This window comes from Elaeis guineensis, chromosome 4 (assembly GCF_000442705.2).
Source record: "Elaeis guineensis isolate ETL-2024a chromosome 4, EG11, whole genome shotgun sequence".
NCBI classification, from domain to species: Eukaryota; Viridiplantae; Streptophyta; class Magnoliopsida; order Arecales; family Arecaceae; genus Elaeis; species Elaeis guineensis.
This window is the reverse complement of record NC_025996.2, coordinates 135,309,891-135,330,582: the sequence shown is the minus strand read 5'-3', so window position 1 is coordinate 135,330,582 and position 20,692 is coordinate 135,309,891. Positions and strand designations below refer to the sequence as shown.

The window sequence follows — 20,692 nt, the reverse complement described above, 5'->3', positions numbered from 1 at the left end:
AAGGCTTTTATGATTCACTTTTTTGGTTAGGTTGGATCAAGCCATGTCGACTCGGGCCTATGTTTGTGGAGCCAAATTAGACCTAACGATACACGGGTTGGGTTGAAAAATATAAAATCCAAACTTTCACTTGAAGTTTAGATTGGGTCCAATATTTGAGCCCAAGTAACGGGTCTTCAAATACATATTGAATCAAGTCTAATCAGGTTAGGACCAGATTAATTCACAAGTCGACCTAAACTATTTGCAGCCGTATCCAGACTGAACTTGTTAGAGTCAATCCAATTGTTTCTTCAAGCTTGTCAAGTTCCTCGAATGCAAAACTAACCAGCTTTCCTTCTCCAATTCTCATTTTGTCGATAGGTAGAAGTCTACTCTGAAGGCTGTATCAAGGTTGTCACAAATTCTGATTATGATATTCCTGATAATGCAAAGTCAAGTTATTGCAATCATCCTAAGCCCAAAGTCTTTGGATCTCTTCTTATAAAGTTGCCTAACATTTATGCCAGCCTGTTTAAATGTGGATTTCTTTCAGTCTAAAGCTTTCACATATTCATGAAACCATGGCTACAGCTACTACCACACATAAAATAAATAAATAAATAAATAAAGAAGAAGAAGAAGAGATGTCAATTTTAAATTGAAGGATGCAAGCATTTGCCTTTTTTTTGATGAAATATTGTTGCAATCCAGGAATCATCCAACACAATATATTCAACTCCAATGATCGTGCGCAGCAGTCATTGAGAATTTTGTTTTTGATTAAAAAAACCTCAAGAAGTTGAGCCTAGTAGAACAAGTTTGAAGCTAGAAGTATTTCTAGTAAATAAACCTTGACTTGAGAATGAGAAGCAGGGGATGGCCATCTGACACTTCATCTCTCTTCCTTCACTGCATCTCCATAAGCTTGCAATATTTCTACAGGCCGAAAACTGCGAGTTGTCAATTGCTTTGAACCAATCAAAGCATGAAATAAGCCATGGTCCTCCCAATTGATGGAGGCTCTGAAGCCAGTTACAATAGATTAACTTAAGAAATAGATTAAGAAAATGAATAAAAGATGAGATGAGAAGGATGATCTGAGAAGCAAGATCAGACCCCTACCTCAAGAATCCATTCGAAATCTTGGACAGCTCATCATGATTCACTCTTATAAATTTACACTCTCCTTGGTAATGAGGAGCTTAATTATATGATTACCACTTGATTCACATCGATTCCACCCCATATCGTATCCGCAAGATCCCCGTATCCTGCATGCAGGTTTCTCTATTGGAAGTGATTTGGTTAATTTTTTTCCTTTCTATTATGGCAGACAAGAAGGATAAAAAGTTAAATCACAAAACACTAGCAATACCTTTGACATTCACAATGGTAATGACTGACGCAGACAAGAGAAGAATTAACCATTACAGCTTGAACCCCTTCAACATACGCTAGATAAGAGATTTAATCTTGAAACTTAATCTCTGATATCTTGGTACTTATCAGTCATAGAAACAAAACAGACGGCCTTATTTCCTTTTCTTTAAAAAAGCAAAAGGTATTTGGTCTTACATCAAATTAAATCTTAAATCATTTATTTTTTTCCACCTCGCCAATGGATCATGCTATCGGCTAAATAATAATTTTAATATTTCAGCCACAAACAGTTCATGGTGGATGAGGTGGTTCTGATAATAACATGTCAGGGAGACTAAGAAGACTGTTTAGGGTCCAGAATTATTTACTTAAACAAAAATGTTGGGGAGCAAGAAATAATAGAGATCCAACAAGTAAAATGGTATCGATAAGAACATTCCAATATGGAGATATTACGCCAAGTATTGCCCAACTATTTCTACTACAACAGTTTAATTGTAGTCATGAAATTTATAGCTCTTTTATTGGCTCCAGCAAGACTGCTAGAACATAGTTAATTTACAGGCTAACATAGCAGAAATGGTCAAGCGAGTCCAAAAATCTGTCGGTGACCACCGATATTGTGGGATCATTCTCAGATTATCTTCATCTACCATGCCTTCAGTCAAACTAACACTAGCAAATCCTCCACCTTCCAAGAAAATGCTGAACTTGCAATCGGTTAGATATATTGAGTGGTTCCAATACTAATTTCACATGACTTATGTGGATTGATAGTTAAAAACTACACATCATGTTCTACAAGTAGCTTAGTTTAGTGCATTGAGATAAAAATGCCTTGGATCACAGCAAATAAAGAAATAAAAAAGCCTGCAAAGAAGAACAGATTATGGGATAAGGCAAGATATGGCTTCTATTTTTTTTGTGTTTAACAAGAATTATAGGTCAGGTCCACAATGCAACTTGCTATCAAGAAAGATCACTAAGATATCACTGACAATATAAATATGAGAAAAATTGTCATCCATCTTCACCTACCAAATACCCAGTTATATGTGGTGGAGTGCTGCAAAGTATATTTGACACGAGGTGCGAATAATTTCATGTGCCTATGCATCTAACGCGCATGAAGAATTGTGTTTCTTGCAAGTTTAATCAAATGCTTCACTGGGCTACAGGGATAGAGACCCTGAGAAATTTGAATGGAGATAGTCTTATTTAACGAGCGCAAACAAAGATAGACTTGGAGCCCTCCTACAATTTGCACATTGTTGCAAGGCATGTACTAGCCATTTAAGCTAAGCAAAGGAAGAAGGCCAAGAGAGGTTGCATTGAGGAATGTGTAGTGGTCCCAGAGCCAACCAAGACAATAGGCTCCCTTCCCTCCTAGCAGTACTATAGGTGGCCGTGACAACTATTCAATAAGCTCTTAGGCTATCACCCCTTCTTTCTGAGTTCCCACAGATCTGTGGGTCAAAGCTTTCAGGGCATGGGAATCAAATGTGATGGTTTTAGGATTGCAGATATCAGTGAAAAAAGATATGGAATCGTTGACATAGGAAGGTGGAGAGAAAGAGAGAGAGAGATTAAAGAAAGAGGAGATCACATTCCCATCTTTGGCTATATAGGTTCTAATGCATCTAACATACCTTGACACATTAATTATTTCATTCATTACAAGGAATAATTGTTCCCATAGGTTTCATTTGTTATTCCTTAGGTTGGTGCAACTTCATAGTATCATCCGTTCTTTGTTCCTTGTGTTTGAGGTGAGAGACAATGCAAGAGATGGGGATGGATGAGCAAAGCCTCTTGCAGGAGCTTTTTGCTCCATGGAGGCAGACATCTGAGCCCAACTGCTTCCAAGGGGGAGTTGACTGCTTCCAAGGAACTGCTTGCCCGGTCTCACCGAATTATGCTGCATTCGAAGAGCTAGTCTTGCAGGAGGAGCCCAACTTTGATTGCCTGAATGAAGTCTACCGTCCATTTGGAAGTGGCTTCCACTCAACAGCACCAGAGCTCCAGTCCCCATGCACCATGATGACGCATAGCACCATTTCTTGCTCAACTCAGGAAAATGAAGAGATTGGTGTGATCCATGAAGGAAACCACAGCACTTGGTATCAGGGGCAGAGCATATGGAAGGTAGAGCCAATGCAAACTATGGATAATCATTTAGTCTTTGGTGGCACAGGATCTTCTTGTCTGGAAAGAAAGAATAGCCGGCTGAAGAAGGTGGACGGCCTGCCGTCGAAGAATCTAATGGCAGAGAGAAGGAGAAGGAAGCGGCTTAATGACCGGCTTTCACTGCTAAGATCCGTTGTTCCTAAGATCACCAAGGTGATGCATTGAAACTCTTGTTTCTTTATGCCATGATATTTTAATTTGCACATCACCATCTAAACTATTTATTCTTGTCCTTCTCTTTTTTTGATTACATCTCTACAACTTTGTTTGCTAGGTTCTTCTAAATTTATGTGAACTTTGATGCATGCTGATAGTAGTGTATGTTACTAGATGGACAGGACATCAATCCTTGGAGACACCATTGATTATGTGAAAGAGCTTTTGGAAAGGATCAAGAGCTTGCAGGACGAGATTAAAGTGGGTCAAGATCAGTTGAATCTACTGGACACCTTCAATGGTGTCAACCCCAACGAGATGTTGCCAAGAATCTCTCCCAAGGTAACTCTTGTGTGCAATTTAGTTTCAAAGCCCCCTTCTGAGCTGCATTTGATCCATGAAAGCATGTGCAGTTCAATGTCGAAAGGAGGGAACGGGACACCCGGATAGAGATTTCCTGTGCGGCGAAGCCGGGATCGTTGCTTTCTACGGTATATACTTTGGAGGCTTTGGGGCTAGAGATCCAACAGTGTGTTGCAAGCTGCTTCAGTGATTTTGGGATGCAAGCTTCTTGCTCAGAAGTAAGATATCTAGCATTAGATAATTTTCTGTAGATTAGAGTCCAACTTATGTTAGTATTCTATGATTAATTAATCTTTATGGTTCTCTTGTGACTGGTCAGGACAAGGAGCAGAGGGCATTCATAAGCTCTGAAGAGATGGAGCAAGCATTGTTCAGTACTGCTGTTTATGGGGGAAAATATGTTTAGGAGAGAGTAACAATATGGGGAACATATTTTTCTGTTTAAACCATTTTAAGAAGCTTTAGAGTGAGAATTCCATCAGTATGAGAGACTTTTGTGATATTTAGTCGAGTCCGGGAAGACCTTCGATGAGAGGTTAACTCTTTGCTTCTGTTAGGGGGAAGACTACTGATGAGATTGTGATAAGGGATGGGTCTTCCATGTAGTTAGAGAAGCCTCCAGGCTCCAGCATCCAATAATGACTATGTAGTTGAATATAAAGTTCATCAAGAAATGCAAAATAAAAATGCTTCCAGTTTATTTTTGGCTTGGAAAAAAAAAAAAAAAAAAAGGAAATGCTTCCGGTTTACGTTCATACAAAAAAGATCTTTCAGTTTATGAAATGGCTGAAAAAACCAACTGCTACATGTTTACCTTTATCACTTTTAATCAAGCAAGTTTAATAGATCTGCAGGGTCAATAAGTAGGAGATTGAAGGAGCTCTTATCTGATGACTTCTTCGAACCAATCTATCATTTGCTTGCACTAGGAGGAACGTTGGCATATGGACTTAAATTTGCAAAGCATAAGAGCCAAAAGTGATGTACTTGATTCACCATTTAAATCCAATCATCACATGATAATTGATCGGAAACTGACATGGAATGTTAGATCTTTGACAGTTGTATATCGGTGTCAAATGGGTGGTTTTGAAGTAGCCTGATGGGGAAATGCATGCACTTTAGGGTGTTTGGAAGTAAGCAATGATGTTTTTTTCACTCAAGGAGTATAGTTTCTTGATGCTTAGTTAACATACATGCGAGGTCAGGTAAGTGCTTGCTTTAGGGGAGCTTTTCTTCTGCATTGTGGGGGTTGGAGCTTCAAGCTAGTCTTTCTAGACTACTAACTGGAACAATTTTAAAGAAATGAAAGTCCACTTGTAAGTGTTTGATATACAAGTCTGTAACTTAAAGTGCAAGATAGAGATGATAATAGACAAGGCAACAGATAGGTAACAGTCTTTCATTTCAAGCATTCTTTTGAGTTGACGATCCAGAGATCTTTTCTAGTGGGCTTCGGTTGTTTTATTGCCCAATTCTTGTGCTAAGAGAGGAGATCTTTCTTGAACAAAGAAGATAGTCTCTTCTTTTAGTGGAGTTAAAGAATTGTAAATGGACTCTTAGTTGTATTACTACACAATGGATTTTCTTTGGCATCTTCAAACTTTGGAATTGCTTTTTAATGTTCCAAGATCTCTTTCTTTGGTAACACAAATCATAATCTTTGTCTTTATGTTATGTACAATAACCTTAAAAAATTATTTGGCTTCTCTGCAACTTGCAACATTTTTAGTTTTTCTTTAATACAGCACGGAGTCAAGTTGGGTTGAGTCAGTGCCATAGCTAATAGGTTAAGCCAACTTGCTTTCCGGTTTGTTGGATAGTGCAAAGCTCAGGAAGGTAATATGACCATTGGTTTCTTGTTGTTTTAATTTATTAACCTAATTGATGTTGCTTCTTATAAGTGGAAGCCAAGCAACTAGGTTTCAAGTTTCTATTCAAATTCTCAAATGCAGGAAATTTCCTTGGACTCCTGAAACATTGGCAGGACCACAACTTTCAGGAATTGCTTAATGCATTTCTTAAGAATTACATCAAAGTTCTAAATTCATCTAATTCAAATTTTACTTGTTGTTAATCTTGAGCGGGCCATTTTCCTGGAACTAGAACATATGGATATTAGAGCTTTGTTATTATGTGCACAATAACTAAACAATGACCTTACCTTGCATATCTTATCTTGGTCTTCAACTAATCAATGTCAGTGTGCCATACTAATGGACCTTGCATGGTGTCCCAATAGAATAATATAGGGTGTAAGGTTCCAAAGTCTTTTTATGAACCTAGAACTTATCTTTTAAAGAACTAAGATGGCTGAATACGAGAGAGAGTGATACAACCAAGATCTCTTGTATCAGTACAAGATGCTTTACAAACTCAACTAGTTGGTAACTTGGTATACCCTTTGTATCTTGAAACTAAATAGATCAACTTGATATAATTTGGATCCCAATTTTTGATGCAAATTTTTACTCCAAAAAATTCTTGATGCAAATTAAAGGTATATGTGGATTAAGTAAATGTAGATTTCACAACCCTCCCTTCTCTCTCTCTAGTATTTCATTGATAGAATAATGCTCAAAATAGAGAAATTGTACCCTACACTATGTACATCATATCAATGGTGTACCATAGGAACGAACCAAAATGAGATAAGTTGCATGATAATTTGAGATGTGCGCATGATGAATGGATCCTACACCAGTGAGACGAGATGATTGGTATGGTGCACTGCCATGTGGCGTACATCGTGTGGGGTATAATTTCTCCTTCAAACAAATGAAGGGCAAACCAAACTTATTCATCTTTGGGATACTAGAGCAAGAGTGTGAAGGCATCGGGGTGGGAGGCTCTTGAGAGAGCTGAGTATTCTATCAAATCCTTTAAGAAATTCTTGTATTAATAATAAAGTTTGCCTCCATTTCTTTCCACTCTTGCTTCTTCTCTATCACATTTAACTGAGAGGGCATGAATTTGTCAAAGGTGTGGTAGCTAGACCTGCTCCAAGATTAAACTGAGTCAGTTTCAATGTTTGTTTCGATCTCAACTTGACCTGACCCGGCTCTACCAATTGCCACCCATTCGAGTCAAGCAATCTTTTGAAAAATTACATAATTCTTCCTCTTCAAACACAAGGCGTTGGGTTGGGCTGGGCTGACTTAGGGTCAGGTCATGAGTTAAGCCCAAGGACAATCGAGTCAGATTTGCGCTTAACAACTGGATCCAAAAAAATTGTAGGCTGGGCTTGGATCATTACTAGGGTTCAAGCCTGAATCAATGCTCAGATCGGCTTATTTTCTGGAAACCCAAATTCACAGGACTAGCATTTTGAATCTTGGGCAATGCTGCCATCTATTTAGGTTGCATATTCGTTGCTGATGATGGATGTGAGCCAAGATGAATAAATATCGAGATTTGGTTGTTGAGTGATGGATCCTTGTTTTATGATGACAATTGATCAAACCCCAAGAATCTTTGAGATGATTCCGCATAGAGTTGATTGCTTACTGATGGATAATAGCTGATCTGATCCAGGAGTAACAGGCATAGAAGCTTGCACCATAGTGGCTTGTCCACTGATGACAGCTCTTATGATTCCTAGTAAAGAAGAAAGGTAGTTTGCTTCTTTCAAATTTATTTAACACAGCAAAAAATTATATATATATATATATATATATATATATATATATATATATATATATATATATATATATATATATATATATCCTATTGCTAGCATTGTCCGACTCTGGTCTTTATATGTTTTGTATGAAAAAATAAAAAAGAACCCAATACATGGATTCCTCTTGTAAAATAGATGGAGAAGAATGTGTCCTTCGTATCCCATAAATTAGTGATGGAAACTAGGTGGTATTGAATATTAGATAAATCATCTATGTACTTAGATCCTAGCACCGTGGCTCTTGAAGCTTTTTTTCAACTAGCTTGGAATCCAGATGCTTAATCCCAGTAGGGCCAAGTCAGATCAGCCTTTTTTTTTTTTTTTTTTTTGGGCATAAGTAGGCTAATTCAGTTAGCATAAGTAGATTTGTAGCTAGATCTGAACTTGGGCTTAGGTTAAGCTCAAGCTCTATTTTGTAAAATTTTTGGACTTAAGTCTGACCTGAAGCGCAAGAGAAAATTTTCGACCACACTCGGATAGAAGCATGGCCCTGCTTAGACTGTTTTCAGCCCTTGCATAGTTGGTGGATGAATGACCTAAATATTTGTTGGATCTCTGTAGAGCTGATCTCAGCTAATTTTGTTTACTTGCATGATCAAATCGATAAAAGTACATAGACTTTGTCTTTACCAGAAGATAAAAAATCCCTAACCTCCGTGTCAACTTCTCAAGCTTTAAGCTCAAGATCGCCTCTAAGTTGGTCAATTTCCCTATCACCTATCCTGGTTTTTTTTACCAAGTCAGAAAACTGTCTTAAAACTAACGTCTACCCAAAAATTTTGACAGAAGGATGGTTAGCTATGTTATTTCAAACATAATGATTTATATGTGGATGTGCATTCCACATGAACAATCAAATTGATAGGAGCGAAGGCAGACAAATATATTTATCAAATAACTTATAAAAAGCAATCTATCCATGCTGTCTTATAACTCGAAGGGAATCAAAAGGATGGCCCACTGGAAGCCACATCTGGGCCGGTCTGGCCGGCCTAATCATTGTCGTAATCTATGGATGGGATTTGGATCCACTATCCTTTACTTGACCGGGAAAACGGGACTTTCTGGTGGGCCCCCAGCCTAGAGGGCTAATCAAAGTTTCTTGATATGAAATCAAATGCACGCGAGGGGCAACTCACGGTTCTCGCTGCTAAGTTAATTAGCAAAATGGTCTTAAATCAATCATGATCATTAATATTAAAAACAAAAAAATAAGATAAGGTTAGGTCTCAAATGGACCTCCAACTTGGACTATGTGATGAACACTGTGTGATCAATGGATGGCGGTGGAAGAAGGGTGTACATGTATTGGTGTGGGAGATCACTGCAAGGTTGCCCTGCATTTTCTCCATTTGGAAGACAAAAGGAAGCAATTATTGGTGGAGCCAACATGATTTGAAGCCATATATCATGTCAATTGAAATTCCAAGATCGCGCTAGATGCGGTGGACCCTTTTCACTCAAGCTAGTCCACCATCAGGTTATGACGAGTATTTCACCAAAATGTCTTCTTTTTAATGCATTTGAACTTAGTTCAATTCTAAAATTTTTGGATACTTTTAACTTTTGCAGATATATTTCAATTGTATATTTAAGGAAAGTTGAATGTGCATAATTTTTCACAAAGGTACATATATTTTTGATGCAAATACATGCAGAATTGTGATTAAGCCAAGCTTGATGGATCCTAGGGACAGCTAAGCTTCTCTTGAAAATATTTTTAAGATTCAATTTGAGGTCAAATTTGATTCATTTATTAATTTTAAATTAAGCCAAGCATGAGCTTGATCGATTAAATTAAAATAATCTAAAATCAAGGTAAATTGATTCAAGCTTGTATCATGTTTGAGTCGAGCACAATCCAACCTTGAATTAATATGTAATTGAGTTGACAAATTAAATTTATAAACTAATTAATAGTTTATCATAAAATATTATTTAAACATCAATGAGCACACAATGAAATATATAATCAGCGGGAAAATATAATAGTTTAGCTAAGCCCAAGAAAAATATTTTAAACAGCATAAAATAAGAAAATTATAAATAATTTACCGTTAAAAATCATTTTTGTTGTAGTGTGTTATGAAACCAAGCCTAATTGAGCTAGGTTAAGTTTTAGTTCTACTTGGTATAGGCATAATAAACTTGAATTAATCTTGATTTTTAATTCTATAAAAAAAAACAGCAACATTCAGCTATGGTACCCAAGTTGCATATAAACCCTTCTCATCTATCTCAAGACTTCCCACCTCAAGAAAATAATTTTGAGAAAGAAAAGTGAAAGAAAGTTCTTTCATGGACTACTTAGTTAAGAGTTATGTTAACCAAACGCAGAGAACTATTTCAACAACTTTTTTCTAGATATTTCTTTTGCAACCAAACAATGAAAATTTTTTACTTTCTTTCTTCTTCTATTAGTTTTATCTCCACCTAAAGCTTTGTCTCAACTATTAAAGTTCTAACTTGATAGTTCGTCATTCAACAAGTATTTTTAGTTAGAGTTCTCTTGAAAAAGTTCAAAGATTTTCCATATCCTTTTTCACTATTGTCAATGCTATCATACGTCTTCTCCTTTCTTTGCCATATTTTTTTCCCAATCACTACAAACTTCTTTCTTTAATGCTCAAAATTTAAATTAAAATTTTAAATTCTATTGGATGGATTTATCCCAATTTATCTATGGAATGAAATATGCCGCTATCCCCTTCTATCCCGATATTTGGAACAGATGATATCCTAAGATGTGTCAATCGGAATGTTGGGAGTGAGACGGTCTTGTCTTGACACTCGGGATAATTCCTCATTCCAATATCCTATAAGAGGTCCAATTAGAATTTGAGACCATATTAAAAATCTTATTTTTATCCATTAATTTTAAAATAAAAAAACTACACATCAATCAAGTAACATCTTCGAAGCACCTCTCTACATCATCCATACAATGATGTGTCTTCATTTATCTCTTCACTATTTTATATAATGAATTTTATATTAAAATGAATTACTTCATATATCTCTTGTCTGTCAATTTCAAATAAGGACATCATCTTTATTTTCATTTTCACTAATTAAATTCGTATTCCACAAATTTATAAATCTTCCATAAGTTAACTTTAAATTTGTACTCTATAAAGTTTTAAATCTTGTATATGTCATGTTAAATTATTAAATCATGCTTAATGAGTGACATGTCTTTGCATTGCAACAAAGCTAAGTTTTCTTTTTTTTTTTTTTTTTTTTTAAAGGTCCATTTGTTGTTATTTCTTTTACCATGAAATACTGAAGACCAATATTTGGATGGAAGATGAAAACAGTCACACTTAACATCTTCCTCTATCACACTGTATCCTTTATGCTCATGGAGGGTAGATGTACGATCATGTCTTGACTAAGAGCATTTACATGCGATTTCATATTTTTGCATCTCTTTCATGCAAGTCCAGTAGCTCGTCTAAAAAGTTGGGTTTGTTAGAAGAGTGATATTTAATTACATAGCAATAGGCCTAGCATCCATGATGTTTCTTTGATTACTAGGAATTTGTTATGTTTTATAGCAATAGCTTTCTTTTTCATCAATTGTTTAACATCATAAATACTGATTTGGTAAATACTTGAACTTTTTTTTTTTTTGCAACTTTTTGGTAGATAATTGATTTCATTCTAAATGGATATCTAGAGAGAATTTTCTCCCCAAAACCGTTATTACCTTCCGATCCCTTAGACATAGAATCCGGTCTGGCTTCAACGTATATATCACCCAAACCAAACCAAAAGTACCTACCAATGGCCAACCACAAAACAGCCTCATCAACCAACTGAGAACCCAACATGCGTCAAAACCGTTACCACTCCATCCGGCCATCCCTCCCCAGATGCAATCACGGCCGTACATTGGCGGGACAAAAGCCGTTGTAACGATAACCAGCCGCACAACAGAGCAAAAGCCAGGACAGGACCAGAGAGGAGGTTACCAAGGCGGTTTGGCCTTAAACAACAACAAGAAAAGTTAAGACCCTCTCTGCCTTTGTTCCTGCAGCCTAATGGTAGACACCATTGTTCTTCTCTTCCTTTGAACAAGAGAATTGGTTTTTGGATTGGATGGGATGGGCCAGTGCTTGTCGACCACAACGAGGAGGCGAGGCGGCGATCGGTGGAAGGACAGCGCCGCCTCGGGGAAGATCGGTTGCCTTGCATTGGTGAAGGAGCAGAGGTCCAGATTTTACATTATTAGGAGATGTTTGGTGATGCTCCTCTGCTGGCACAAGTATGGAAAGTATTGAAACTTTGCGAGGTTATGGTCGGCGGCTTTGTTTGTGATCCAATTCTACAACTTCTCCTTGTTTTCTTATAGATGTTATTGTTGCTATATTTTTGTGGTTTTGTTGGAAAGGAATTCATGTAGATTGGGAAAGAAGTGTTTGGTTTGATTATGTGAAACATGGGTTTGTATGCTGCATCTCTCTGTATGGCATGGGGAATGGCCATGTTTGTTCATCTATTGATTGTCCTCTTCTGCTCTGTGAGCAAAGTATGGTGGTTTTTTGCTTTAATTTTTGGAAATTACATTGTTTTTCTTATTTCTTGTGTCTTTGGTGTTCTGCCTCTTCATTGGCCAAATTTAGGTGAGTCATACTCTTTTGATTAAAAACAAAGCTTCATTTATCCTCCTTTCCCTATTAGCTGTGGTTTATGCACAAGTTATTTAAAGTTTAGTGTTTTCCTTTAAACTATCTGGTTTCAATCACATTTATGAGGAAAGTGTGGGTGTGTTTCTTTTATCTGTATTATCTCCTAGAAGTTAACAACTGTTATGAGTTATATTAGATGAATTCAATCAGTAGTAGGTTAGATTCCTTATAGGGATCAGGGAACATTGACAGAGTTACAAAGTTTTAGAATTTTTTCTTTTAATTTTTTTTTATATTTTTTAATAGAGAGCAGCATCGATTGGAAAAGTTTCTCTCTAGCTAAAGTGCAAAATGGTCAATCTGGCTGCTTGTGGTTAGAAATAATTGTTGTGGTTAGCAATAATGGTTTTATGCTCAGACAGCATGACAGATAATATTGTGATTTTGGAGAAAGGAGCAAAATTGCTCTATTGCTGTAAATATAGCTGTTTCTTTCTTTCCCCTCTTTAGTTTTTGTATGTAGCCCTAGTCCCAGACCCCTGTATCTTTATTTGTACAATTTAGAATCCAAAGTTGTTTCTAGATTTTTTCTCAAGGAAAGTATCTTTCCCTTTTCTTTTACCTAGGGAGTCAACCACTTTGAAGATTCCTGTCCTAACTTTTTATGCCTCTTAATAGGAAGTAAAGTTTTTAGTTAGGTAAATCATCATTGCAATACTGTTTCTTACACCAGCCATATACATGCACTTCCCTGTAGACTAGGATTCCTCTCTCTCTTTCTCAGCTTATGTTTGTTGTCTACTGCTGACACACACCTACACCATATTATTTCTTAGCTTAAGCCCATCCTGAAAATCCCCAAAAGAGGTGTTAGTTCAAACAATCAGGATGGGTTTCCCTTAGATCAGAATATTCAATCATCCTGCTAATTAAGTTCAGCTCACAACAGTGGGGTGACAACTGCATTTTTCGACACTGGCTGAACGAAGAACTTTTTAACATGAAATCTTGATGGTCCTTGTTACGAAGACCAACATGAGACAGTCATTTAGATGTCCAACTCCATTGGGATAAACAGTTGCTGCTTCAATCCAACTAGTCATTCTTCCGATCCTGTGTTTATCTACTACACTTCTGAAAATGGAAAATATGGGAATGAACATACGGGAGAATGTCCGATTTTCCTTTAAAGGACCACTTTTAAGGCATCAGAGAAGGACATTTCAGTTTGTGAACTATAGCATTTGGTTGATGAGTTCAAACTCAGTACTTTAATGCTTGTTATTCACAATAGTTGATTAAGCTAGAACTGTAGGATGGGTTCGAAGTTACTTGTGTAGGCTAACGAATACACATTTTTTACCAGCTTGCTTGTTAGTGACGGATTTGCTTTTTGTTCTTAATTAAGGTGCTGAAACTATAGACATAGTTTCTGATCAAAGGGCTCACTTATTAGTATTTTATTGCTAGGTAGAGACAGCTAGCAGAAGAGCTTGTTGTTTTCCCTCCGAAATTTAATTACTTTATGTATGATATAGGTCATCATTGCTGCATTCATCGATTGGCATCTTACCTCCGATATCTAAAATCCTAAGATCACTAAAGTTCTTCTAGTTGCTAAAAAAATTATATTTCCAAGTGAAGAATGGGAGACAAGCCAGAAGAAGACAGAATGAATTGACTAAATATTATCCGAAAATTTAGAATCACGAAATGAGCATAACAAGAAATGTTCGCTTGAGGAGAAAAAAAGTTGATAAATTTTCTCCATGTTATTAACATTTTCATAACATTAACCATTAAATCTATCCTGTAGATACAAAATTGGGTATATGATGTAATCCATCCATCATAGGACCAACTCAGAGTATGACACTGAAATTGGTGTTTGTATTTTTTATCAAGGAAACCTGTAAACCTACATACATACATCAAAATTTATCCAACTAAAGAATGTTACAAGGATTTCTTAGACACAAAAAGAGTTTAGGTGGATATAGAATTGCATCTAGGGCATCTATTCTAGTCCAAAGTTCAAATGGCAGTACAAGAACTGCAAGTGGATGGTGCCCCTCTGGATGAATATTATGAGAAGAAGCTTGATCAGAGTAGCTCCATTTACAGGTTGCTTCGTGGGTGTTGGGGTGAATTAAGCTTTCTTCAGCTTGAAAATCTTTATGTAACTGTATTCTCCTAGTTGTTCTGCTGAGAGGGTTCTTCTGAAAAAAGGACAGAAGAAAGAAGAAAAGATAGCTTTAGGGGTGTGGAAGATGGTCCATTTTTTAAAAAAGAAGGCTTCTTGACAACAAGAAAGGGTCCACCAGACAATAATCTGTTGTTAATAGTGTGCTACATGTAGAAAGTCAGCAAATTTAACAGAAAAAATAAGCATGCCAAGAGTGAATGATTGATCTATAGCTTTATAGATTGTCTTTCTTTCCACATGATGTGCAATTTGAAGTTGAATGAATTGGAATATTCAGCAACTAAGTTGGAAAGTGGAAGTAATAATTGAAAAGGTAGTGGATATAACATGAGTATGCATGGTAAAGGCAGTCTTCAGTTTGGAAGAGATGAAAACAGGGAAGCCTTCATATTAATTTAGGCAACAAAAACTGAGAGAGTACAACATAAATCAAAACATAGTTTGTTTCTTTGAAATCAGCTGAAATATTGTTTTTGTGAGATTAATTATAAAATGCCATCTCATCAATTCTGTAGTTATGATGCCTAGCTAGAAAAGTGAACCTCAATAATTCACCTGAGTCTCAATCTAAATCTCCTCTTTAGATCTTTTTGAGCTTTGAAGTTTAGTCTGTCACTAACTGGAAAGTCTCTTTTCAGAACATCTACGGTTGTCAGAAGATCTCCATTAAGTAAAGCACTCCAAAATTTGGATGTTGACATCAAAAAGGATTATAGAATTTCCTTATCTGAGTTGTTGATTTAGCAGAGAGTTAATCTAACTGTGTTTCCATCTGAACTTACAGAAAAAGTCATGCTTATTGCATAATCTGCATATCGAACATAAAATAGATCACCATTTTTTGGTGCATTAACAGAAACATTCATTGAAACATTCATCAGGCTGCTACTTATGATTGCATCCTCGACACTTTTGTCTTTGTCAAAGTGTACTGTAATACATTCAAGGGATGTTGTGCATTTCAGATTCTTGTTATTGTTGCTTGGTGTTTCAGTTAGGACTTGGATACAGAAGGTTCAAACTGTTGGGCAATGTATTCCCTAGATTAGGTCTGATGGAAATGGCAATGCTGACATACTCCCTATAACTTCAGCAATTCAGGCCCAACATTTCTTAGGCTGACGGCTTCAGAATAGCAGATAAAGGCTTCAGAATTTTCTTTGGTCAATCAAAACAAGCTTCTTCTGATTCTTTTCTCATGGCTGATTCGAACTTTTTGTTTGCCCACCTATTGCAATAATTTTTCTTGCCTCATCTACTCGGTGATGGAGAAATAAATCTATATAATTTTTTTTGATATAAAAGAAGACTAATGTGCTTTAGTACAGTAATAATCTAAATTTATTAAGAAGAAAGAGAGCACAAAAAGAAGGGAAGAGGCACTCCCTCCAAACCAACAACACAGAAATTTGAATTTGAAATTTGAATTTCAAATTCCCCTCTATCGACCCATCAACCAATATTTAAAATTTAAAATTCTTTCCTAATATTCAGATTTTAAAATTTGAATTACAAAAAAAGAAACTGCTATCATACCGCCATCAGATGACGCAATACCGACCGTCGGAGGAGATTGTCGATCAGAGACCATGGTGGTGAGAAGAGTGGAATGCCAAGAGGAGAGAAGAGCAACATCGACTCCCACATTAGGGGGAGAGGAGCGTAGAGAGGTGAGCAATGTCAACCATCACACCATGGAGGAGAGCATCGTTGACCAAACCTTATCTGCAACCTAAAGAGGGAAGAAATGGCTACACAACGACCGAATCTGTCTGGCATCTAAGAGAGCAGAGAAAATGCCAAGACGATCCATGATCGATGACGGACCCGAGTCCTATGAAGATCGGCACAATCCAAGCAAGCGATGAGGAGAGGGAGAGAGAAAGAGAGAGTCGGTCCATCGAAGAGAGGGAGGGATGCTCGGCCCTTTATCGACTGATGCTCGTCAGAGGGATACCAGGAGAGAGTCCGACAACTTTGAGAAAAAGAGGGAAGAAAGAGAGAAAGAGATACGGTACTGAAAAAGAGGGATGACAGCCGGCCGACTGTGGTGGAGCATAGCATCTGACTGGAAAGATGCTACTGATGGAGGGAGAGGCCGGCCAGTAGTGGAGTAGGGGCTCATCTCAGGGGGGGACACCCCGAACACAGTACTAGTAAAAAAGGGGAGAGAGAGACCTAGGAAGAGGGTGACTCCCAAGAGAGAAAAAGGAGGGGGTTCGACGGCTAGGTGATGTCAAGGGAAGACAAAGGAGAGCTAGCCATCGAAGAAGAACTCCACAGAAGTGAGCCAATGGGGAAGGGCTTATGGGGAGCACAGGAAGCTGAAGGGAGCTGAGGAAGCTCAGCACCAATAGCAATAAAGGAAATAGGAGTTCTCGAGAACACAGACGAACAAAAAGGAGCCAGAGAGGCTGTCCGCCAGAAGAAAAGCTGGTGGGGGAAAAGAGGGACCCAATCGGAGAAGAAAGGAGAACACCGTCGAAAAAGTCCAACGAAGAGAGAGAAATAGAGAAATGGGGTAGGGGGGAGAGAGAACAGAGAGAGGAAGAGAGGGAGGCAAGTGAAAGAGAGGGAGAGAGAGAAGGGCATGGCCTCCATCCAGCCACTGTAAAAAGGAGAGAGAGAAAGAGAGAGAGCTAGTCTACGGCCTCCGTCCGACCATCGAAGGGCACTGGAACATAGAGAAGACAATGAGGGAGGGGGAAGATAGGACTGAGAGGGATAGAAGAAGGAGAAGAGAGGGAGGGAGAGGAGCTCGGCACAACCATCTGAAGGAAAGAGAAATGAGGGCTAACGACTTCCAAAGGAAGGGAACAATCGATGCAGACTAGTCGATGATGATCCGATAGCAGATCCTAACAGGAGCCGACAATCGGTCGAACTATATAATTTGGTGGACTCAAACTATATTTGGTGGATTCATACTATATACATAGTAATTCTCATCGATTAGACTATCAAAAAAATCCATTCTATAATTGATAATAGAAACATGAAGAGGATTTCCAAGAATTTTGGATGGACAATTTTGTAGACATCGAATCCTCTCTTCTATAATACATTGGTTGCTTCTTGGTGATCTTTATTATAAATATTAGATATATATTCTAAACTTCAACTAATTTTTTGAATTTTTTTTAATTAATTTTTAGAGGTCTTTTTATTGGTGATTGATGTTTTGTAGAATATTGCAAAAAATTGAAAACTTCAACCATTAGAATGTTGACACTTTACTAGTTTATATATTTTAGTCGTTTATATATTTTAGTCCTTTTCTATAGTTCAAATACAAGTAACCTTACAGCCAACTATTGCTATTAGTCTATGGGCTTTTGCTCCGCATACAATACAAATGCATGCCGGCTGTATGCATCTTGATTTGCTTTGATCGGTTCAACCAGCCATGTCATGCATAGTTATTTATCCAAACCTAGATGCAGAGGTCTCAAACTGATAGTAATTCAGCCTCTATGTAGGGCTTAAGATTCCTCTACCAAGCTCCCAAGTGTGTCATGTACTTGTCTTAATTGTATACTCTGACTTCAAAGACTACTCTACTGGATCCCCAAAAAAATTGCCATATTTGCTACGACTGTCCCCTGTTAATGTTGGATGACCTAGTCCTACCAAAATTGGGATTTATCTATTTGACCAGCCCAGAAACCTAATTCAGGCCCAAATGAAAAAATGAAAAAAAAAGCTAAAAGAAGATTCTGAGTGAGAGTCTTCATCTTTAATAGACTCCTGATCAGTAGGGATGGCAAAATCGATCCGACCCGATGGGTATGCACCCTATCCAAACCCGGTCAAACCCAAAAAATAGGGTTTAATCGAGTTTGGGTTCGTGTTTGGATAAAACTCAAAAACTGTAGCACGAATATAGATAGGATATGAGTAGTGCTATTTTCTACCCAACCCGAACCCAAACCCGATCCGAACTCATACCCGAATATATATATTTATAATTCTATTTTGGTAATTCTGTTTTAGTTGATAATATGCATAAAATTATTTTGGTTATTTATATGTTCTATGTTGAATTGTAATTCTATTTCTATGTTTGATTTCTATAAATCTGGACTTATAAATTACGTTCTATGTTGAATTGGTAATTTTATTTTGATTGATAATATGCATAAAATTATTTTGGATGTTTATTTTTTTTGGATATGGGATAGGCATGGGGCGGGTATAGGTTGGGTATGGAGAAATGGGTTACCTATGAGTATCTCCAAATCCATTGGGTATGGGGATGGGTATCTCTTTTCTTATCCGATCGGATATCGGATGGAGTTTGGGTATAAGGTATTAAGTTTGGGTATAAGGTATTAAGTTTGGATTTGGAGATGGATAGTATAATATCTGACCCAAATCCTATCCATTGCCATCCCTATATCAGAGTTGGAAATTAAAGTCAGGAGAGATTCTAACCCCTCTCTTCTGACTCTATTTAAAGGGAGGAGGTCTTCTCTGACATTCTCATCAATAATCAAAGCACTAATTCAAATTTTTGCCCCTGATTTAGGTTTATCTTTAGTGGATATAAGCCACCATCATTGCAGGGACTGGAGGCCAAGGGTGAGTTGTCTTGACAAGAAGATATCCAAAGTAAAAAATTATAATATGATTTATTAACTAAAGATTTTGAAAAAAAAAATTTAAAATTTTTTAGATTTTTTGGAGTACATTGAGGCAAAAAATGTAATTCTTTTTCTAGATTTATTAGCAAATTATAAGATAATTTGTGTATTGAATTATTCATGACTTATGAATCTAATACATATTTTTTGAATTACCAAAAATATCCTTTTTTCTGAAATATTAATTGATTTATAATCAAATATATTGAGATTGATATGAATCATACCGATTGATATCGATATTGCATGGCTTTATGAATTATTTGATTTGAAATATAAAATATATTTTTTAAAAAAAATATATTGATTTGAGATGGATTTTGACTCGCAGCTTGATTATGCATCGAACCATACTAGTAGGGATTCAACGCTAGTAATTCGACACCCTACTAGTGGATGGTTAAATACTGTGTCACGTCCCAAATTCGAAACATAATACAATCATGCTATCAAGGGATACAGCCCTCAATAACACGAAGCCACATTCATTTTATTAATTATAATAATAAATATATTATAAAAAAAATAAAATGATTCAATTCAAATTTTTAATTAAATCAAAACTAGCTTAGAGCATCAAAATCCAAAATCAAATACCCAATCCATGTTCAAAATTCATAATTATTTACTACAAGTTCATGATCATCAAATAACTAAACTTCAGTTATAAAATTTTCAAGCTTATTATGTAGATCCCCAAGCTGGAATCCTTCATCGGTCCTAACTTTATTTCTCTATAAAAAAAAAAAATGAGCTACACTAGTCCAGTAAGTAGAACTTGTATTTTTTTACTGGATCAAGCATAAATTTTTTATGATAATATAATATTTAAAAAATAATAGATAATATAAAATAAAGTATTTCATAGAATATATAATAAAATAAGTCATAAACCAATCATGCATGCATAAATCATAAATATTTCATAAACATGTTTCATAAATCATTCTTGTCATGTGTCTATGTCATGTTTCTAAATCTTACTTATAGATATTCATGCTATGGTCACTTTATAACCATGATAAGACCAATATTCTTAATCGATAAGTTCATGTTTCATATGCCAACTTTATACCCACTGGCAAGGCCTGTTTTCTTATGGATGCTAGCTCCAGATATTGACCTTCCCATAGAGATTTGTTCATAGCTATCTAAGAGCCTTTAAAATTTTTATATTTTTTTCTTAAAACATACATATACATAGATGAAAAAATAATAAATTTCATGTCTCATAATCATGCTATTTTCATAAAATACATTCATGGAATCAATGCTCATAATAAAACATACTTTTTTCATATCATATATGCTGATCCTTATTTTATAAAAAAATATAATTTCATCAATAATAATTCTTTACATAAAAAATATGATTATTTAAAAATAAATAAAGAGCGTAAGATTTACTTACCTCGATCGTCCTAGATCTTTAGTCTTTCTTAAATAAATCAGATAATCTTAT

At 36.3% G+C, this 20,692-nt stretch overlaps 1 protein-coding gene across 1 annotated transcript; it reads left to right on the top strand.

Annotated features, from left to right (window-relative positions):
* The first annotated feature begins 2,731 nt into the window (after window positions 1-2,731).
* On the top strand, window positions 2,732-4,750 carry LOC105042616 (transcription factor BHLH3-like). Its single transcript, XM_010919899.4, has 4 exons — window positions 2,732-3,702; window positions 3,880-4,047; window positions 4,119-4,286; window positions 4,388-4,750. The coding sequence occupies exons 1-4, from the start codon at window positions 3,142-3,144 to the stop codon at window positions 4,472-4,474; spliced, it is 984 nt and encodes a 327-aa protein (XP_010918201.2). The 5' UTR covers window positions 2,732-3,141; the 3' UTR covers window positions 4,475-4,750.
* Window positions 4,751-20,692: the final 15,942 nt, after the last annotated feature.